Source organism: Sciurus carolinensis, chromosome 15 (genome assembly GCF_902686445.1).
Source record: "Sciurus carolinensis chromosome 15, mSciCar1.2, whole genome shotgun sequence".
In the NCBI taxonomy this organism is placed as follows: domain Eukaryota; kingdom Metazoa; phylum Chordata; class Mammalia; order Rodentia; family Sciuridae; genus Sciurus; species Sciurus carolinensis.
Window position 1 is genome coordinate 77,176,056 of NC_062227.1, and position 23,944 is coordinate 77,199,999.

The 23,944-nt window shown below is 39.3% G+C and overlaps 1 protein-coding gene across 1 annotated transcript in view; it reads right to left on the reverse strand.

The window, feature by feature from the left end:
* The window catches only part of Neto1 (neuropilin and tolloid like 1), a 105,788-nt gene that overhangs the window by 19,893 nt on the left and 61,951 nt on the right, over positions 1–23,944 (reverse strand). Inside the window, exons 5-7 of the mRNA XM_047526631.1 lie at positions 20,023–20,064; positions 19,777–19,904; positions 9,269–9,497 (exon numbers count right to left, since the gene is read on the reverse strand). Of these exons, the coding sequence (XP_047382587.1) occupies positions 9,269–9,497; positions 19,777–19,904; positions 20,023–20,064 (399 nt within the window). The remainder of the gene's footprint in view (positions 1–9,268; positions 9,498–19,776; positions 19,905–20,022; positions 20,065–23,944) is intronic.

A 23,944-nucleotide genomic window follows, 5' to 3' on the forward strand; every position in this document is an offset into this window, starting at 1 on the left:
ACAGGGATGGTGCCACAGAGACAGAATGGCTGTGCTGTGGTCATGGAGAGGTGGCATGGACCAAGGAGACAGCCCAGGGAAAACACAAGGGACTTTCTTCCCCTCCAGCCCCTACAGAGATGTCAGCCCGTGGACAACACACTTCTGGCCCATGGAAACCCATTTGAGACTGCTGATCTCTGGAAGTGGCAGACAGTGAACGGAAGTGTTGTTTAAACAACTGGATGTGGGTTACTCCATTACAGGACAATAGGAAATGAACAGACCACGAACACCCAGGCTGGACGCTCTGGTGATCAGAGCGTTGACTGGCCAGCCTTCTGCAGAGGGGCAGCAGCAGCCAGAAATGCTAAAGTAAAAATGGACCTCCCCCGGGGGGACAGCTGCTGGCAACCAGGAGTCTCTGGCAACTCGTGTCCAGACTAGCTGTGAGATGTACCCAGGTGACATCTTCTAACTCTTTCCCTCCCTACAATGTGAAGATGGAGGCGAGGGTGTGCTCACTCCGTATCGAGTGGGAGGTCAGCGCTGCTGCTGCTGCTGGTATTCTCGGAGGTCACACACTCCAGGGCCCAACCTCAAACCCATCAGAGCCTCAGTTGAGTGTGTCTCAGAAGACAAGTGGAGGACGATTTCTACTGCAGCGAATTCAGAGTGATTTGTCAGTCTGAGATAATAGGTTATTAGATAATAGGTTATTAGATATGTCCTTAGCTATTGGCCTAACTAAAACTGTACTGATCACTTGTTTTCTGAAACCATAAGAGTATTAATGATCTCAACATAGAAAATAATATGTATGATCTTGTTTTCTCAGACTCAATGCATCCAACTAGAAAGTAGTATTTCTTGATTCATTTTTTTACTGAAACATACATATTCATTGCAAAAGCACAAAAACAAGAAAGAAAAAGAAACCATCATAACCTAAAACTAATAACTGTCGATATCTTAATTTTACTGTCCTCTACACACATGTTACATGTGTAGCAGACTCTACATACTACATATTTATCAGATATATGTTCAGTATATTGGTGATGATGACGTGTTGACTTCTCCTTTCTTGTAGCATCTTGTTTTAATAGTTTTAGGCCAGCCTTCACTTGCCACATCATCTTAATAATGAAGTCTGTGTTGCTCCCAGGACCACTTAGCCAAACCACTGTAGCAACTTCCATTTTTCCCCATTATTTTAAACACACCCATCACATGGTGTATACTCTTAGTGGTTGATATTTTAGAGGAAGAGGTGAGACCCCACTTGGTCCTCTCTCTGTTTTGTAATTCTGACACCTAGTTCTGCACTGCTGCTCAGGTACTTCCACTTTCCCACATATTTGTAGGAAATATGCATGTTTTCTTTCACCTTGCCCTGCCTTCTCCAATTGGGTATTCCATCACTTTGTTAAAAACACATGAAAAGGCAAGAGCATCATGATTTGACATAATTATATGCAATTTTGTTTCCTAGACAACTGGTCATTTTTTAAATAAATTTTCTTTATAAATTAATCTTTTACTTCATTTGCCTCATTCAATATGTATTCTTTAGAGACTAAAAATTTACTTCTTGCCTGAGATTTATCTTGCCAGTTTTTCTCCAATTTGTCTTTTCCTTAATAATTTTAACTACAATGTTTTCACATTAACATGTATTTTAAATTTTCTATATTTGAGTAGAGTGATACTTTCTCTCATTCATACTGTTTTTATGTCTATTTTAAGAAAACCTGACAAGATATGACACACATTCAGCAATTTCCCCAACATACTTTGTGTACAATTGAAGTTTAAATCTATCCATCTGGTATTTATGCTCATGTATGACATACATAAGTAAATATTTCCTACACCATTAAAGTGATCTTTATCTTATTAGGACACATCAATTCATAATTTTGATGTATTTAGACCTATTTCAAGATCAATTTACAACCTAGACTATATTATATTTGGTAACATTACATTCTTTAGTACATAAAATTTTCTTTATTTGGTGGAAAACAGAATAAATGCAATGCCTTTTGATCTTAGTAAGGACCCTGAAGTTGTAATTGTGTTTGGCTTCAATTTTTCTGGATGAAAAGCATTATTGTTGAATAAATATTATTTTTGTGAAATATTACACTGAAAAGATTCATATTTTTCCCCTCTTCTCTATTTGATTCTCTAAATAAAGAACTCTAAATTGAAAATGTGATTATTTATTTTTCCGTAACTAACACAGAGTCATCTTTTTCTGTTTTGTTCTGAGAGTGGTTGCAAAGATAAACTTGAGCAGATTATTGTCAGCACATTTGGTGCATATTCTCGAAGTATCACTGAACATGGTGCACCAGCACATTGACATTTTAAGTTATCATCTGTAAATTTTTTGTTTAAGAGCCATCAAATTTAGTTTATTGAGTTTTATGTAGTTATTTCAAAGTTAGAAATAAGCATTATCCAGGACAGAATGCCAACTTTGTAAACAAGGATCAGATGGAGGGCTATACCATGTTCTAGACAGGAAAAGAAATAAAACTAAATGCTGATATCATAATCCATCACCTACAGAAGAGCAAAGATCCAACTAGACAAGTGCTGAGAAAAACTCTCTGCTAGCAGGAATTCAGCTTTGTAGAATAAAAAGTTTTATTGGGTAATTACTAAAGTCAATGAGGAAGTGTGTGGTGGGAGGTGAAGAACAGAATACCAGATATAAATGAACATTCTGCACAGTGAGTCACACCCTTGCATTGAATTTGAATGAGTGTGGTTCAGTAGCACGTAAGGAAAAGCAACCACCTTATTCAGCTTTGTGTATCAACTTCTGGGTGCTCAATTGTTTACAGAGCAAATGTGAGTGGAAGAAGAGAAATAACACAATGAAAAATTACTGATGGTTAGGCTAAGAAGTTAATAGTAGTTGCTCGACTTTTAGGATCAACTGATGTTGGAGTAGTTATTTTTTCTTGTTTTTGTACAATTAAATCTTGCCACAGCTTACAAACTACCAAATTGAGATGTAGTAATATATTAATAATTAGTAATATATTAACATTTTTAAGTAATATGTTACAACTGGCACTTAGATCATTAAAAATCCACATCATTGCAATAGGAATTGGTTTCTATTACTGAGTCATAAAGTACCACAAAATTACTGTCTTAAAATAACACCCACTTGCTATCTTGCACTTGTGCATGTCAAATGTCTGGGTATGATTCAGGTGAGTTCTTCTTAGGGCTATGCACTTTAATGTCAAGCTCGGGTTGAGTTCTCAGGTAAGCATGGGAGCTTCTTTGATTCCATTTTGCTGGGGGAACTCGGTAGCTTAGGATTACAGGACAGAGGTCCCTGCTTTCTTGCTGACTGCCAACTGAAGGAAACCCCAAGCTCTTGAATACCACCAGTGACTCCCTGCCTCACGTTCTTCTATGTAATGTGGCAGTTTGTTCCTTCATGGCCAGCAGGAACAGGCAATGCAATGCACAGTCCCTCTGATTTCTTCATCTCTGGCTTTCAGAACTTCTTTTATTGGGAACATTTGGTTAGGCCGGACCCACCAGGATGGCTTCCTTTTAGATTAATGTAAAATCAGCTGATGAGGGACCTTAACTCCATGTGTAACATCACTTTTGTCATATAACATAACATGATCATGGAGAAATAACCCGTTACTTCCAGGGATTCTGTATCCAAGGGAAAGACTGTGAGGCTTGTACAACCAGGATTAGAAATGTTGGGGTTGTGAGAGAATTCCCATCATCCTTTCTACCAGTGCTCCATCATACATTTGCCTTTGCACAGGGTTTCCATGAATACCACTCTGTGATACATTGACTCAAAGCCCAAAATTTGATATAAAACCCCTCAGCTTGAGGTTGAAAACCTTATCATCTGAATCATCTAAACCCTGTGATGAGACTCCTGAGTGTAATCCCTGAGGATTCTGGACATTCAGAGTAAGTTTCTTTCCATGCATGGGCATAGGAAACTAAAGAGACAAGCTCTCTGGCCCCCAAAGTCCCAGCACATTTTGGTAGGCAGGCTTAGAATTCAAAAGGGAGAATGGAGGCAAAGAGGAATAACTAGGCTATCATTCTTTTGAAATCCATGAGGAGAAATGTTGATTTTTCTTGATTATGTTTTGAGTTCCAGGAATCATCCTCTGTAGCTCTGGGCTCTGCTGAGTTCTCTTATAAAAGGTAAAATGTATATGCAGCTGAATGGTTTTATCAGATTGCTTCATTTTAGGTTTCTGACAACCCTTTTCATTTGCCTCTCTGTCCCTTTCAATCTAAGTTGACAGTATTTTTGCTAAAATGGTTTTCTTAAGAAGCTTGTAGGCCTTGCTTGAGATTCAGTGCGTTTTGCTGCATTAAACGAAGCCACCCCTATACTACACCCCTATACCTACTTTGTAATGGTCCTTTCTCTGGGCTCCTGCTGTGAAGGCTGAAGGTGCCCTTCATCCTTCTGGAAGCCCCCTACTTTGATGTAGAGGCACAATTTAACCTCTTAAAAGCACAATTGTGTTGCTGAATACTGTGCTTTGATGCTTCCAATGTTTCAGCAAAGCTTGTACAGCCACAAATTCAGTCTCTTCTCTAAGTCACACTTTGAGCAAACAATTTACCACCATGGACAATGGGCGTTTTCAAAACCATTTCGTTCTAATTCCTTTTTTGCATAATCGCTCCTCCTTTGGTTTATCTCTCCCCTCTCACATGTACTATAAGCAGCAAGAAGAACTCAGGTGACACTGGACACCTCACTGGGCAATGACTTAGCTCTGCTGTCCGTGTTCTCCAGCTGGGTTTGCAGCATCCTTGCCAGACACTTTCCGGAGCACTATAGAACTGGGGTTCCCTTTCTCCGTTTCTGGTAACACACTCTGCACTGCTCTCTGGGCCCTGAAGACCCCGCCTGTCTGTCAAGGAGCCCGGGCTTCACCCCTCATGCTCCTGGAAACACCTCTGAGTGCTGGGGCTTGAACTGCTCTTACACCCGGTGTTCATTACCGCAGTGGCACTGGGACAAAATGTCATGAACCAGGCGACTCAGAATCCACAGAATTTCATTTCTCACAGAGCTGGGGGCTGGAAGTTCAAGATCCAGGTACTACAGATTTGGCCCCTGTGAGGTGAGGGCCTGTTCCCACTGACTCCTGTCTTCTCACTCCACCTCACATGGCAGAGGGCTTAGGGGTCTCCCTCAGGCTCTTTTGTCATGGGACCGTTCCCATTTCTAAGGGCTCCGACCTTGTGAAATGATCACCTCACGAAGGTCCCACCATCTCATACTCTCGCCTTGCGGGCGAGTGTCTCCACATACGAATTTTGAAGTGACAACAACTTGGACTAAATATCATTTATATTATTATTCATTATATTATATCATATTCAATTATATATTATATTTATATGTTATGTATACTTATACATGGTTTGTATGCTTATTGTATACACATGATTTGTTTACGTATTGCTATGGTTTGAATGTGGCTTGCCCTCCCCACCACAGGACTCAGGAATTAAACCCCAGTTTGAAGTAGGGACAGGGTGGAAATTGAGTGTGACTATGGATTTTAGAGGTGGAGTCTTTGAGAAAGGGTTAGGAGTAGATAAAGTCAGCAGGTTGGATTAAATCCTGGTGACTGTAGAAGAGGGGGCGAGACCAGAGGGTGGGCGTGCACACACACCAGCCTGTTTCTTGCCAGGCGATGCCCTTTGTGACCTGAGGCTCTGCCAGCACCAGATGCAGTGCAGACTTTGCTTCTCCAGAACTGTCAGTCACAAGTCTCTTCTCTTTACGACTTGTGCAATCTGTGGTTACTATGTTCCCAGCAAAAGAAAACAGGCTCACAGGCCTATCTTCACCAACGGCAAACACAATCACCATCCGTTAACAGTAAAAGCATAATTCAAACTTCTTTCTTGGCCATAATATTGAATAGAGCAATATAATCCATGGAATTTTCAATTTGCTCAGTAGAGGCCCCTTGCTTCCTCTGTAAGGATCCTTAAAATGATTCTGAACCACCCATCTCCAAGCTGAAGCACATCCTTCTTGTTTTGAAGTCTTCAACCTTACCAGGAATACCTCCATTTCAATGAATAAAGACCTAGTCTATACCCACACAGTTCATAACACCAGGATTCCATCTTTGGTATATATAAAGATAGAAGTTTGCACAACTTTAGCCAATGAAGAAGAAATGAGACATCATGATAAAAAACCATTGAAAACGCCCTCATCTGTTTAGCATGCTACGGCAACACGCCACAGCTCATCAACAACAGACGTGCTGCTCACAGTTCTGGGGGCATGGCGCCCAGGGCCAAGGCCCGCACAGACTGTGTCTGGCTAGTGCCCATTTCCTGGCTCACAACTGGAGCTCCTCACTGCGCCTGCAGAGCATGGACGAAGAAGTGAAGCAGCTGGGACCCTCCATCAGGGCACTAACCCCTTTCCCGAGGGGGTCTGCCCTCGTAACTGAAGAGTCTCCCGAACACCTAAAGCCTCACATCGGTGATCACATATCCAACATGCAAATTTGGGGGAAACGGATGGTCAGACCACAGTAGATAGCATGACACCAGGGGTGCAGGAAGTTGGGTGGAGGCTTATGGCTACCGTACGAGGTGATCAAGAGAACGTCATCTAATTCTCCTTGCCCAGAGTGGTCATTTATCCACCGCCAGGCACATCAAGGGTCAGGGTTCCTTTTTCCTTAGGCAGGCAGAACACAGTGGCTCACTCACTCATAAATCTGCCCACTGGAATGACTTCCAGAGACTATTTAACCTTTTAGAGTCAATGGACACATATGATACGCATGTGGTATGGTATAATTTGCCATTTCTTATGTATGTAGACTACTAAAGACTCATAAAATTTAATAATCTGTTGCAGAGTTCAAAGGGACCACAGATATTACCTATCTTTGTTCTGCTATCCAACAACTAGTAGACCAATCATGCTGGATGCAGGTGATGGTCCGTTTCCAGGCTGAGTCACTATGCATGGCCCCATCCTTCCCAGACACCCATCAGTTCTTCGAGCTCACAGCTCCTGTGCCCCAGGCACTTCCCCTCCAGCTGCACTCAGTAGCTCCCTGTGATCTTCCAACACTGCTCTTACCTCTGAGCACTAATTCGCATGGCCCAGCACACGTCTGTGGTAGTTATCACAGTCTGACCCACAACATAGAGTCTAAGATGAGCACGCCTTCTCTCTGGAGTCTATGACTCTGGTGGCTCCACATCTCTGTCAGCCTCTCCCGGTTGACTACTCTCCTCATGAAAACCCAGAAAAGACCTGACTGCACCTTTTCCATTTTAACCAGTGCAGCCTCCAGGAGCCCACATTTTGCACTACTACTGCTTTTCCTTAGTACACAGCTTAATGATTTTTGTTAACTACGACGGAAGTTTTGACTCACTGAGTTTAAATGAACCTTAGAAATCCTAAGAGTCGAGATTCCTCTATGCTTTTGTTCAGTTGATTTTCAAATATAACAGATTTTTCATTTATTCTTAATGCATTTTAAAGTACAGTTTTTATAAAAATTGCAGATTTTTCATATTTAAAGAGTCTAGAGTATGTCTATCATCTAATACATTAGTTTGCCTTCCATATTTCTGCCATTTAAATTAAATAATGCTTCTCAAATGCTGGTGTCCACAATGGGTAAGAATAGTGAATAAATACAGAACCCTGTGGAGTTGTTAAATCTAGCCAATCAACATATATATTATCTCACGTAGTTTTTGTAGTAAAACAATATTCACTACCAGCATTGCTCAAGAACAAGATACATTGCTATCAGCTAGAATTAACCTTATCACAATTCGTATATACTTCAAACCATCATGTTGCACATAATAAATATATAAAACTGTATCTGTCAATTTAAAGAAATAATGAAAATATTTATTAAATTTCAAAAAAATGGTTAAGAAGGCACATTTTCACGTGACTGTGTGTGTTATCACAGATACAAATAAAATAATTTAAAGTAGACATAATCCTAAAACCCCTCACTAAAAGCCTAATTAAGTTTGGTAGCGCAATATATAGCAAGATATCAAAACTGTTACCTCTAAGATAAATTAGTTCATATTGTGGTTCAGAAATGATTATATGTTTTTAAATACCTTACTGAAATAAAGATACACTAACTGTAACATGTTACTCAGCTCCTGAAGTGATAATGTGGTCATAACATGCTGTTGGAATCTTACATACCATTGGGAAGGATACTGATCAACTGGAGGATGGTACCAAGTTTTAAGGAGACTGAGTGACATTCAGTAGTTCTGATGTCATGAAATTCTCCAACTGGGCAATTAGTGGGAAATTTAAGGCCAAAATTACGTATTCATTATATAAAATAATTGTCTATACATTTGACACTTGTGAATTTTTTTAAAAAAATATTGAGACTGAGGATATAGCTTAGTGACAGAGCACTTGCCTATTTAATGTGAAGTGCTGGGTTGCAAAAAAAAGGAAAAAAATATACTATCCATTGTGCTTCTGACAATAATAAAAAAATCTGTGAAATTTCAAAAGTTTTTATGGTCTTTTTTATTTAGACAAAAGTGTGTATAGTTTTGAAATAGAAAGTTTTTATTCTTGAAAGCTGAATTTCTCAAGATTCTCATGTAAAACACGAAATGCTCAGTGTTTCTGAGATCTTACAAAAAAGTCTATTGATAGGATTCACTATTTGTTAGGATACAATTTTCTAACATTGCTGCAGTGGGTCACTTTGAATATCACTAGTGGTTTCATCGACTTCTCCGAAACTTTTTCTATTTACTGTCTTACCAAGCAATTCTCTCTCTTTCCATCCTTTAATTGTGACTCTGGAATCACAAACCTATTTGAAATAAATGGGACTGCAAGAGAAGCTTACTAAAGTGAACCTACCAAATATTTTTATGCAGCTTTTTAAGATTTAAACTCAGACTTCATCAGAAGCTGCTGCTTCAGTTCCGCATGCTTCGCAAGAGCTAAACCAAAGACAAACAAGATCCATCATTTCCCTGTTGCATAGTTCACTCTCACGACAAGGCCGTGATGCCACAGTAAGTCATCAGTGTAAAGTGTAACTCTCTTTGGCCAAGGAACGGAAATCTCAGTGATTTAGTCACTTCTTAGGGAACACCCTGCTGTGCTCAGACTGTGTGAAGAGAACACTATTAAGGGTCTATGAGACTAGCATGGTGTGACATGTTTGAAGGACAAACAGTCAAGTGCAGAGAATCTTACGTTCTTGAAAGGATGTGAACAGCATCTGGAACCGGCTGTTCCGACTGCCCTCGTCCGCCCACATACGGATCACGCCCAGCCCGGTGCGCAGCATCACGTCATTAGCCACCGTGCTACAGAACTTAGCTTTCAGATCCTCCACGGAACTGCTTCCATCATACACAGCCACGAAGTTTCGTTTGCATTCATTTGAATTCTGCATCTCATAGTCCAAGAACCGTAAGTAAATCTGTAAAATAAAGACAAAAACATTTTTTTCATTTTGAAATGTAGATCAGAAAGTACCAGAACTTCCTATCTCCTTTAGTCTCACAAGACAGTCTTGATTGCAATCAGTCTTATTATTTTCCTCCAGTGGAGAGCAAGAAGATGTACAAGTAAGAACAAATGGTGTTGAACATTTTTTTCAAATATTATTTCTTCTCTTTACTTAAACGTATCATTTTCCTTAACTGAGTATTTTTAGTCAAATTATCCTTATCTCTTTTCCTCACTTATTTGGAATCACTTAGTTTTGCAAACTTCTATACTTCTTTACTTTGGTTAGGAAAATGATTTTTAAATATTCCTGATGCATTCTTGTTAAAATTCCACAGCTTCCTTTTACTGGCAAAGACGATGGGGACAGAAATACTTTGTGTTAAATATTAAAGGAAAACAAAAATGGTTTCAAAGTTCTCTAATTTCAGTGAGTTGACATTATTTAAGACAAGTACTGCTTCATTTTTTAGGTGCAGTACACCAACAACTAAAAATGGCAAAGCTGGTCTATACCATTCTCACCCCACTCGTGTCAAAGTTTTTAGCTAAATCCACATAAATGAACGTTAAGTTAGCATTTAATGATTAAAAAGCACGTGTGACCAATGTTATGTTTTTAACACTCTCAACAATCCCATCAGTAGCTCCTATGCAATCCTATGCAGATGTGGAAACTCAGACTCCGGAGGTGTAAACTGGAAAGTAGTATTGAGGTTCCTCTCACATCCAGTCCGTCTTCTCCCATGTCACACTGCTTCAGACACACTGGTTCTGGATCTATAGACATTATTTGATTCCATACCAGCATTTATTCAGAATCACAAGCAACTAATTCGACCAGAGATAAGTCTATCAGAAAGTTCCTTGTTGGTTCCTCAGTCAATTCTGCAATCTCCACAGCCTGGCCTCTCGCTTGGACCCAGACAGCACGGAAGGCCTTGTGCATGCAATGGTGAGCATCAGGATGAAGGCCAGCGGTGCTATGTGTGCCCATCAAGTCATGACACCAAGACACAAGGTCACACTGCAGGGATTACACGAAGAAAGGCAAAGCATCGCTGAAAGCTTTGGCACGGTGAGAGGGCACCCGGAAGGTCCTGGAATGAAAGGCAACCTTACAAGCTCTCCCAAGGGCTTGGCTTCTGTTTTTTAACATGCTTGCCTGTAGGCTACTTCACCCTGAATGTGCTCCTCTTGATGTAGCATGGATATGAACCAAGACATGCATTAAGTTAAAAATACGGATCTTTCCTCCCTCCGCATGCATTTTATTATGTAACTTTATTATGTAAACACTGAATCTCATGATAACTTCCACCCGAATCTGACATGTTCACTCTCATTTTAAAATTTCAGTATCTCGATTAATAGAGATGAATCTTTTGTACTCAATGTTCTTGTCCATGAGGCACAGCCCCCGTTAAATTCACCTTCAAAAACCTGTTCTGTCCACCAACAGGTGACACTTGAATATGGTCTCCTACCCAGCCTGGATGTTTGCAAGGTACAGACCTTCCAGTCTACTCCCAAAGGTCAGGTTAGCCAGCTACATTTCTAAGTAATAAATCTAATATTCACATCTCCTCAGCCAAAATTTTGAGCTGTCATAAAATAAAAACATTTAAAAACCATATACTGGCAAATTTGCCCCCTTCTTATGTCCCCAATTTACACTTATCTGTTAAAATGTCATCCTATTTGTATATAATGTTAGTTTCACAACTGGCAGCACAACCTCTTCCAGTATCTTCCTAATTCTTCAGGGTCTAGTTCAATTCCTGCATGCCTGGTGAGGAATTTTCTGTGATGCCTACTCCCTAAACCTAGCAGAGTGTTCCTCAGCACCCTCTATGCTACATTATGATTTTGAATGTACTTTAACCTGAAGTTACAGGTGATACATTCCTTCTGCTAAACTATGTTCCCCTGAAAAGCTGGGGCAGTGCTTTATATTTTCATGCCCTAAGCATTCAATTGTGTTGTGCAAACACTAAATGCTGAACAAAAGTTTTGGAATCCACACAACACAACTTGGTCAATTTGTGTTAGTGTATGTGATAATATGGAACAATGAAGTCCACGATTATGTATAACTAAAATGTACCAATTAAAAAAGTTTAAGATGAGCCAGGTGACTTAATCCCAGTGACTCAGGAGACTGAGGCAGGAGGATCACAAGTTGCAAGCCAGGCTCAACAACTTAGCAAGGCCCTAAGCAACTTAGTGAGAGGTTCTCTCAAAACAAAAAATAAAAAAAGAGCTGGAGATGTGGCTCAGTGGTAAAGCACCCCTGGGTTCAAAGCTTGGTGCCAAACAAACAAACAAACAAAAAAAAAACCACGAAACAAAACAACAAAGCTAAAAGAGAAAAAGAAGTTTGAGAATGTGTGTACTTGCAAATGATTAAATAATTAGAAATCCTGTTTTCTATATCGACTTCATTTGTTCAACATTCATCAAATATAATCATCCTTTCATTACATAGTAGGAAATTATTTGAAATAATGCTCAAAGCAAGGCATGGTACAGATTGAAAGCATAGCACAGTATTTAAAACCGTGCTCCAGTCCTGCAGGAAGCTGGAAATGCATTTTGACATCCCCAGCGAGGACATCCTAACACAGCTTTGGAAGAACAAAGCAGAGACACATGAGGAATTGGATGGAAATGAGCACCAGCCGAGGACCCTGGAACTCAAGGCACGCTGCCCGGCAGCAAGGTTTCTGCATCTAGGCGATCGAAATGCTCAGACTGGTAGCCATCCCCAAGTTCCCAACTTCTGTGATGATGAGTTTGAATCAACTGCCATTGCCACAGCCACCTGAAAAGTACACGCCAAGAAAGCCTGCCTTGTCCTTGTGCCTGGGTTGTCACTTTATTTTAGTCCAGTAAGATTACAAATATTTGCTCACATAGTCCATTTGTCTTCTATCTTTCCAACATGATCGTAAGCTCCTGAAATATTCTGGAGAATTCTTGCGATGTCCCATTTAAGGAGGCATGTATCCAAAAAACCTGCATCCAGGTTGTCGCCAATCTCTTCCCTTCTTTGTCAAATATCCACACAGATTCTTTAAAAGAAGGGGTTTGTGTGTGTGTGTGTGTGTGTGTGTGTGTGTGTGTGTTTTGTTTCCCAGATGACCCTTCCTAGAAACCTGAAGCAAAGAAGGCAAAATAACTTGTACCAGATGAATAAGTAAAGCAATGCGGGGCCTTGAATAGGATGGAAATTCTCAACTGTGGTTTAAGATTCTTCTTGCCACAAGACCTTGCCCTCTTCTGACTAACGGTAAACACAACAAAGCGCAATAAAAATGTAAACTAAAGTTGAGGTATTCTTATAAGATAACAAAATTTTTAAATGAAACAAAAAGTTGAATAAATCCATCATAGTCTAAAATAGTATGCAATAAATCCAACATAGTTTATCAGCACTCATAAGAATACACAATTTCAACTGAAAAAACAAACTTACCACTCAGATGCACACCCATGGGGTAGTGAGGCAGTCTATTGTGCTCTGGGATGGGCGGTACAAAATAATCATTCTCTCAGTAGTTCTGAAAGCTATGGAAACTAAATAGAAGGAAGAAGCCCACTGAGGGCAAGACACTTGAAGTAACTGAAGGAAAAATTCTTAAGGAAATCATTTGACTAATTCAAGAAAAAACACACCTGATGTTTTCAGGACTAATGTGTCTGAACAATTACTTCAAGTTTCTTATACTCCTATAAAAACACATCTTGAAATTCTAATTTGTTATTAGGAAAAGAAGGTTTACAAGGTATGTTGATAGTGTACTTCTGACAGTGCACTGTTCTCTCAGTTCCCTAAGCAACAATAGACTCTTACTCTAACCATTAAGAAGAAAAATGAGTTTAGGAAAATTAAGAAACTTTTCAAAGTGACTGGGGCCCTTAAACAATGGTTGGTTTTAAAGTCAGCTCTGCTTGGCGTTTAGCTGCTCCTGATCTCACTATGTAAGCAGCCTTGCAGAAAACTTAAAAGAAGGCTCAAGATGCATATTCCAGAAAGATAGCTATACTCTTAAGGAAAACAAGCTGTAGTAAAAACAATAACCAAACAAAGATAAATAAGCAAGCAAAGCAAACCATTTCCATTTTCCTAAAGGGTCTAAGAAATACGTTGACTGTGCAAACATAAAAGAAATTCATAGATCGGAAATGTGTCTCTTCAAAATTGATATCTGTATTACAATTCTTTAAAAATAGGATGGTTTAAACAAGAATGCCACCTTAGTTAGAAAGTCAGTTTCTAACTGACTTTGGTTCCTGTGTTGTCACTGACAACACTGGAAATCTCCATATTTTCTGTGAAGTGACCGACTTGCATTTGTAAATGAAGTACAATGACTGCAGCGAAGTCCCTCCTATACTTAAAGGGCATTTTTAGTAAGTAGAACACTATTTAGAGAGGAAATGAACAATTAACATCACTAGATTTTATATAATCACTTCGGAAGCATTTTATGCTTTTTCTGAACTTCAATTTTTATATCATATAGAAGAAGAAATAAAACAAGCCAGTAGGGTATTGGCTGTTCCAGCCCAGAGCTGTCAGTGCAAAAGCTGAATTCCATCATCAGAAGAGGTGACTGTGCTTTTCCTCACTAGCCTTCATATAAGTCATATGAAATTCCGCCCTGTGTTATGATTGGAGTGACTGTCTCGTCAGTTTAGATCCGGTACCATAATAATGCCAAGGGAAAGAATTATTTAAGGTAGCAAATGATAGAAAACTCTTCAGTTACTTGGCTAAAGAAAAGAGAAAATGATAAACAGAATAATATATAACTCTTGTAAAATAGTCAGATTACAATCTCTTCTCAGTGAATCATTTTGATACATTCTTCTTTTTAATCAATCAAAAAGAGTTGGAGCTGACAAGATGATTTATTGAACAGGACATGGGAAACCAGAATATAAGCCATTTCTAGAAATATCTGTTTTCCAAATCACACTAATATGGAAGGCAGAGTCCTGTTTTTTACACAAAGCAAATAAATCTATCCAACAATTTAGTAAGTAACATATTGACAAACAAAATTTAATACCAACTGCTCAGCCTGCTCCTGCCCCTCATGGTCATAATGATGTGCAAACAATAAATATTGAGGTGATTATTCAAGACCTGTTGCAGCTCCTTTCTTTATAACATACGGAATTAAGTATTCCACAGTTTGAGAAATGCTGCATATGGTTTCAATAGTACTGGATAGTTTACAAATAAAACCATATTCTAAAAATCACATACCCAGGAATTCTGTGGTTACTGTTTTAATTGTGATGGACATGTCAGGTCTACAATCTCAGGTGGACTATCATGTGAATTAGGAGGGTAACTGCATCCCCTTTATTTCAAGAAGAAAACCAAAATATCATATTGTTTCCTGAAATGTGAAATACACACACCTCAAGCCCAAATCTTGGTATAATAATATTAAAGTAATTTTCATGTAAGCCTAGGGTCATGTCAAAATATTTGAAGTCCATCTGAGTTGCCATCTAAAATCTGATAATACAAAAATAATACTTCCTTAAAAACAAGTTGGGCCATAGCATTTTTGTTGGTAGTTATTTAACCAGTTAAAACTTTCACTTTGCCCAATTTTATTCTCATTTTGGAAATAATAAGGGCAGACACAATCTTCAGAACCATTATACTTATCATTGGAATCAATTACCAATTGATTACCATTAGTCTATTGCATTAATTTTTATTGCTCCATAACAAATTACCTCGAATTTAGCTGCTTAAACAATACCCATTTATTATGCCACAGTTCTATAGCTTAGAAGTGCACCAGGCTTGACTGTGTTTTTCTGAGGCTAAAAATCTCGTTTCTTGAAGGTCAGGAGGGAGGGCCTGTTTTCTGGATGGCTCTTTACCAGAGCCATCACCTTCCTCCTGGCGAAGATTCCTGGGTCACCTGGTTCTCTGGCTTCTCCATTGCCCACAACCAGAGAAAGCAACTTTTTTTTCAAGGGGTCACGTGATTCAATAATGCTAACCTGGACAATCTTCCTCTTGGTCAAAATCAACTGATTGGTAACCTTGATGGAATTGTCCAAATCCCCTTTGTCAGGCACTTTATCATAAGAGATATGGAATATTCTGTCATATTCACAGTCCCAGAATTGAGGATGGAAATCTTGGGTGCCCTCTTAAGATTCTGCCTCCAACATTTATGGTCATGATAAAGTAACTTTCACACAGCTTTAGTATGAAAGACTATACAGACTTATTGTATTTGTCAGGTTTTTATGGTTATTTGATTATTATTTGACTCAAAATATTTTTAATTAAGTAAAAATTAAAATTTATTTGAACTATTAAATGATGAATAAATAAGAAAAACTAGAATTTTATTTTCTAATAAAATTTTCACTGAATTAGTTACCTCTTCACTAAATTAGTTACCTCTTTAGTATGTCTTTTATAAGTCTTTTGACTCCATCTCCCTCTCCTGTCTCAGCAAACTTGATCATCTCCCCCAATAGTGTGCTTTTGTGATATTAGACTGTACCAGGAGTTAGGAGGTGTTGATCTCATGCCAGTTCTGTTACTAACTAGCCAAATATGTGAGCAAATCACTTATCATAGATTCGTGGGATTTGGTTTTGAGAGTTCTTTCGTATTATCTCTGCCAAAAACTTACTTGAGTTTTAATTAATATACAAAGTCCTTGCCAAACTCTGCTTGGATTCCTCCTCTGGAATCTCATTTGATCTCCATTATTAAAGCAAAAGCCTTCTCTTCATTGAATTAAAAGTCACATTTCTCTAGTTTCAAAAAGTCAAATAAATTGCAGTACATAAACCATGTAGATTGTCTATTCCTCTTCAGACGATAGTCCTTCAGATGTCTGAAGATTGCTAATATGTCCTTTCTTCTGGGTGCTCATCCATTTATTCTTTCCAAGAGTTTTAACTGAATGCCAAACTTCTGCTTGGCACTAGGGTACAACCGATGCCCAAGGTCGAGCCCTCCCAGAATTAAAGTTCCAACTGTTATCCATGATTTGATCTCCCTTCATCCCATTCTGCTTCTTTTTCTCTGGAGAAGATTCAGAACAGTAATGCCTTCTACCACCCTTGCTCCAGAATTTGTAAGTATGGGAGATATTTGCTCATGGAGGTGTATTCTACACATCACCTCTTCAATGACTTCCTCAGTAGCTGACTATCAATATTTTTTCTGGCTTTGGTTTTTCAAAATATAAGAAATCTGGACAGATTATATTCTAATTAAAGGGAATCATCTGTATCACTATTACTAAATAAAGGAGATGCCAGAAATTACATTTTCTATTTATCAGAACCTGAGAAGCAACATGTGATTCATTTAAACTTTAAAAGAATTCAAGTAAGCTATTTAGCACTTTCATTGTGCAATATGGTTCAGTCACCAGGTATCGCTGAATATTCACAGCAAGCCATTTTGAGTTTAACTTGTGCTTGATAGTTTATTCTCCTAAACTGCTAAGAGCTTCATAAAAATAGAAAGCCCACACAGGCAGTAATCTCCAGTTCTTGCTTTTCTCCACAGCATTCAAAGCCACTTCCTGTCCTCTAACCTTTAATTTAGCAGAGAAAACCTGTCACAATAGAGCCATCTTTGTCCAGCTCTGCAGGCGGCTTCCCCTTTGGGTCACAGAATGCCAACTTCTGTAACAGACAGGTACCCTCGGTATTGTTGTTCTGGGAGTGTACAAAAGACAGCCTATTTACCAGCTGGAAGACAGAGGTGCGTGTCTGCCCTCTCAGGGAAACCTTCCCTGTAAGTTGCACTGAGGAGCTGCTGGCTCAGGCGGGGAGGGCTGCTCACATACTTCCCACATGTGAAAACTCTTAAAAATCTTTCATTCATAGAGGTTAAGAAAAGTGGAAAGTACTTGATGTGAATCCATAAATTATATAAGAAATCCTAATAAAATGGACTCTAGCTCTCTGATAATCCATGTAGGTGTTTACGGCATTAAGGTACCAAGGTCTTTTAAGTGAATAAAATTTTAAAAAGAAGTAAATATTCTCTTCATAATGCAATTAACTCTTTCAGAGATTTTCTCAGATGCAAAGAGACCTGCATGTGTCAAAAGTGGAAGGTGGAAAGGGGTCTCTGGATTCCTGTAGCAGAAGTGTGGCAGAGTACTGGTCTCCTGTACAGACACACCTAGAGACCAGTCCAAGGGAGACTCAGGAGTCGTGCAGGACACAGTGTTTCCTGAAATGCCACTCAGAGGTGACTCTTGTTTTCCCTCAGCCTGAACGGTCCATTATAGATTCTACTGTATCTGTCCTTCCTGTTTCCATCTTTGTCTGCCAGCATCCAGGTCTCAGCCAGGGGGTCAGGTGGAGCACAGCTTCCTGCTCAGCTTCTGCTCCGTGTTGGTCCCTGTCCTGTCTTCTCCAGGAAACACTGGACTTCTAACACACTGTCTAATCACCTTGCTTCCCTGTTTCGCCCTTCTTCCACATCACTGAGGCACCTGCATGGAGCCCATGTTCTTTGCCAGGCCCACAGAGACCTTCAGCTTCCTGCTTCACTGCCCCTCCACAGAGGGGCTTCTTTAATTCATGGAAAAGTTCATTCTCTCATGATTCCATGACTTCCCAGTGTTCTTCCCTCTTCCTGAAGACCCACCCTCCTGCCTGCCTGACACACTGAGGCTCAGCTGAGACCGTGGTGCTACAGGTTCCCCCTTTGACCACCCTGCCAGGTGTATGTGGCCTCATCCCTCCTTCACTTATCCTTTCCTACACCTTGACGGCTGATCTTATGGCTTGGATGTTTTTTTACATATTTATCTGAGTAATAAACTGAAAACCAGAGGACAGATTTGGTATGCTTTGTTATTTCTCTATCATAGTGGCATTAGTGAAATAATTAACTGTTTCAAAATCAATAAATAGTCAAGCATGGATCTAGTCATCAGTAATTTTTTTGTAATGCTTTTCTGTGACAAGAACGAGAGGAAAAGGAGGAGAAAAGTAAATAATCAAAGCTTTGCACCTGTGGAAGCCACCCATTCCCAATATTTCTGAAGGTTGGTCTCTAAATAGGATGCACATGGTTGTCCTAAGGAAGTATGTCCTGAGTGACTGCAATTCTACAGTGTATTGCAAACACTCAAAAATAGGGTGATCAACATTGAAATTAGATTTTCTGCATCGTGAAAAAATTGTAAGATTTGGTAAGATTGACTACACATCTTCTCTTAACCACCACAAAGAGCCTAATAGGCGATTACAGAGAGTCTGTCCCTTTCCAATGGACACAAGCTCTGGAAGGAGGGTCCAGTCATTGACCTAACCAACTCCGTTTTTTTTCTCTCTGACTCCATTTGCCTTTCTAACCATTAAGTGGAAGGAATTACCCCATTATGGGACTGAGACTGCCCCCTAAGCTGGAGAAAACATCTCACCATGGGAACTGAATTGCCCCTCAAACAGAGCTTCACAGAACAGTCTTGAGATGATTATTAACCAGACCATGACCTGGCCAAGATGACGTACTTCACCAACTATGCAAATTCCCCAGTCATTCAAATCCCCAAACCTTGCCTTTTTTCACCTTTTCTACAAAGTGTTCAAGTTTCTGTCAGTCACTTGAAGACACATTGTGGTCACTGTCCTCTATATCTGTTCTTCTCACCTGGCCACACTGACCACAGCTCTTTCCCTGCCCTTCACCATTGCTAGTCTCTTTGATGGACATACTGTTATGCGTGGTTGAGCCTGTTCTCTTGGGACCACAGGGACTGAGCTTTCTCTGAGGGACTGTGGTCACCACTGTCCCAGCCTGGTCACACCTTGTATTTTATATACCAGAGACACATGGTTTTATAATCCTTGACCATTTCCTCCACTAGTCTAAGTTAAAGAATAAACTGCAGATAGCGACATCAAGAGCATAGCTGTAATACATAGAACCCGAGCTCATGCCTAATGCTTCAACCTAGTTTTCAGAGAGGCAAACTCACTTCAGTCTCTTGTCTCCGTTGGGTTATTAAGTGATTCCTTCATCACCTTCTCCATATTGTAAATTACGACACAGAAAGTTATATTGGATAAGGACAGATAGATTGCATTTCAAAAAACAAAATGAAACCATAGCTGTGAGGCACCCTGAAATGTATTCAGCATGTCCAGATGCCTCAAAGAGATGTTCACTCTAGACTATTCTCGAGTCGACCTTCAGGTCTGGGTTTCCTCTTAAGACTGACCTTGGATCGCGGAGGGGCTCGGATGTACCACTTGCAATCCACGGCCTCGCTGGCAGAAGCTTTGCCTTCCTTCAAAATTTGTATGGACTCCACAATTCCTTCAGGGCCGCCCATCTCAAACTCACATGCTAAATAATAAGATGCCAAACAAACACACAGAAATGGAGCTTGAATAATAAACCAAAAGTATATTTTATAGCAGAAAACAATGGCCTCTGAACATTATTAAATATCTATTTTACCAACCTGGTAAGGGTTTCAAAACTCCAAGGTCCTTAAAGTCAGGATCTTAAAAATTGAGAAAAAGACAATTAGTCCTATTCTGCATTTATTACTTACAAAAATGTTGAGTAATTTACCATCAAATCACCCAGGAATCAGCCTAAAAAAACATTGTAGGGGAAATTAAATAATAATATTAAAAAGTTCATGGTAATGTTGGGACAGAAATATTAAATTTACATAATGTTGCATTACTAAAGTACAAAAGAAGCCTTTAAAAAAATCTTCCAATGCCATTCATGCATCTAATCATGAAACAAATCTCACTTACTCTCTATTATGCCACAATCAGACAACAGACAATTTTGTAAGACATAGGCATAGGTAATTCAAGGTTTGGGTCAGCTGCATGACTCTACACAGGATCTTTTGTCTGATTCAAGCGATTCTATAAATTGTTGAAACACAATTCTCACCTGAAATATTGGAAGCACAAAGTTAAGACTTAAGATTCAGGGCTCCTCTCCTCTGGCAGCTGAGCTATCCTGTGTTCATCAAATCTTCATTTGGTGACACACTGGCTTTCAAAGTAATTCTCAGGGTTCTACTTTGTCAATTCAACATCCACCCTCTCTTCTTCCTCCCATCGGTCCCTGCCTGGCTCAGGCATCTGTCCTTCTACACTCATTTATGTGTCTCAGAGGACACTCACTTCATTGTGAGCCTCAGAAACACTCTCATTGCTATAAGTCAAAAAGATGGGTCTCATTCCCATTTCCAGGAATTGTTTTTAAGATAGGTTTGAAGCCAGGAAACACAAAGGTGAACCTGTGAAAGGACTTGTGAGAAAGTGTTCGTCACATAGAGACAAGATACGTACAGGTTTTGTGACTCACACTGTAGTCACTTTACTCAGGAACCGTTAAAAGCAATCAGTTTCAGTGGTCAACGTCTCAGGTGGAGAGGCGCCACGGGGAGAAAATGCTAACTGATGCTGAGCAGAATGGAAACATGAAAACTGGTCCTTCAGGATGTCACTGAGGCCTGTGTTAACCTATTCTGTCTTCTCGGGGCTTTTTGCTTTTGTGAAACAACACATGTCTTTATACCTCAGCCACATTGCAATGGATTTCCTTCCACATGTGGGTGGATGAAGATGTCAATGACTGTGATCTCCAGTTGGAGATACACAAAATGCAATGTAAAGATGGTGGTGAAACAACATGCTACTGGTATTACAGTATTATCTAACCCTGAAATCCTTCGACACTTGGAGATATTGTGGAAGGCATTGCTCAGAATGACCCAAGAATGCAATAGGAGAAGCCACCACTCTTTCTAGGTCTAGATACCAAGATCATGTGAGCTCAGTTGTACAACCGGATCTTAGTCTGCATCTTTTTGTTTCTGTGCTCACAGAGACACAAAACTTGTGAGGTATGTTTACAAGTGTTAGTTTGTGGTAGTTTACTGGTCTTTATTAAGCAATGTTCTCACTGTTGCTTGCTTTCTGTTTTGTCAAACAGTGATATGAACCAGTCTATCCACCCCTTAGTGTGGATCAGCTCCGCTACAGTCTAGTTATATCAACTACTTAAACACGCTTAATTACAGAGCACGTGGAATGGAATCAGATATTTGGAATCAAGAGACAAATTCTTTAAAAAATCAGATTACTTTGTATGACTATTTTGAAAAGCTGTTTTACTTTAGTGAGAAAAAAGAAAAGGAAAATAAATACCTGTAAGCGATTTCCATGAAAAGCACAGAAGTGAGGACATATAGATAATGTGAACCAAGAAATTCCCTGATAGAATTTTTTAATACCCTAATCGAGTGGGCATTTTGTTATTCTTTCAATACATATTCATTTGATATCTATCCTGTGCAAGAAAAGAATAAGTTTTCTAGAGAAATACTCCTGAGTGTTGACAGCATTGAGGATTTGGTTGGTATTAAAGAGACCCACTCATATTTTCCTTATTTTTAGATCAAGTTTGTCCACCACAGGTATCTAAACTTTTGGTATGCATTATATCCTTTTTTACTTTTTACTTTTTAGAATACTGTGTGATTGCATTCATTATTAATACTCATTATCCATTATGTTATTAGAACATTTCAGCTATACATGGCTGTTCCTCCGATTTTTGTGGAAACGTAGTCTGTATTCTATTTTCTAGTTTGAAGGCTAACATTTGTCATTTTTATAACTTATGCCAGACAATGTTGAGAGAAATGCCAGTTCTGGGAAATGGAAATTTATTTTTGTCTTTGTATTAATAGTGATAGTACTGATAGCTTTTTTTTTAAATGAGAAAAAATTTGTTTTTGCAATTCCATTTATACCACAATTATAGGTGGCTTATACGACTAGAAAAAATATTTTTGAAATTGCATAAATTCAATTTAAAAATATAAAGTATGATTGATTTTCCAAGTTGTTTGGGGGCAAGGGCAAGTTATTGTGGAGATGTACAATAAAGTTGGACTTAAAAACTAGCACTCCATTCCCTGGATATTTCTCCAAACCTATTTTCTGCAAAGCAACTTTTAAAAATGCAGTTCAATCATGGTTCCCACTGGTTTTCCATTTCCCTTAGAACAGGACCACACCTGTTTGTGTGATCTTGTCCATGACCACCCAGCCCCATGGTGCTGGGCCCTGTTCTTCACTTCCATTCACTCTGCCCATTTTGACACTCAAGGCTGTTCCACCCACAGTATTTAGAACTTGCTCTTTCTTCTGTCTTCAAGACTTCACCCAAGTTTTGTATAGCTGAGTGTTTTTCCTTCTCCAGCTGTCATCTCAGACACTGTATTCTCAGAAAGCTTTTCCTCGACATTTCTCTCTAAGCTAGCTATTCTTTTGTCCTCCATGCTAGCTCTCCAGCTAGCTATCTTTTGTCACCCCTATTCTTTTGTCCTCCATGGTTTTTAGTCCACTTTATATTTCCTTTGCTTTTGGATACTTTTTAACCAACCGTCTATTCCCACTAGCCAATAACAGAGTCAACTCTTTCAGGGAACTTCTCTCTCTTGATCCCCTCTCTGCTCAGGACCTGCAGCATGGCAGATGGACAATGAATATTACTGAATTTAACATCATTCTTTGTACATAGAAAAGTAGTTACTTGCCTCATGCTGATTTTCCTATACTTTTTTCTTTAAAGGCCAACTAACACTTTTCCAACTAAAAATGGGGAAGTCACTGAAATATCTTACAGGGTAAACTATTGCATGGCCTTGGCTGAGGAGCAGAGAGAGCTGTGAGGCAGACAAGGTCATCTGTAGCTGCCATTGCTGAATGCCTACTGGACAAAAAGTCAAAAACAAACAAAAAAACCCCAGGTCGCCACTCCCTCCCAACCAGATAATAATTCATGGACTGATGTTTTCGTTTAAATAAGAGAACAAAATTGATGTTTTCTCCAGCCTTAACTTTTGTCTAACAATGGATGGATGTACAGACACGGTTGAACTTCCTTATTTGACCTGTTGGGTCAGTGTCAGCACGGACCAATCACTGAAGATCATCTTTCATGTGAAGGCTGGACAGCAAATACGAGTTGGGCTAGAATGTTTAATTGCTGGCGAACCAAGTCTTCTGACTTTTACTAGAACTTCTGGGTTGACCTTTGCATTGATGGTGCAAAAACAATGGTGGGTCAAATTGCTGGTGTCCTAATAATGTAATGGGACACTAGCACCAATCCTGAGCAGCTTGTGTCTGTGGCACAGGTTCATGAATTTTCAGGGTGAGAAAAGATAAAATACTGTGTTTTAAATTCACTTTATGAAGCACAAAAAATTTTTAATATCTAAAGTCTTGAATTTATGTCTTAATTTTATGTAGTATGAAACATGGGTTATGAATAAGTCATGGTGCTGCAAGCTGCCTTGTACAATCGTTCATTCACAAAAAAGCACTTTCATAATTATTTTA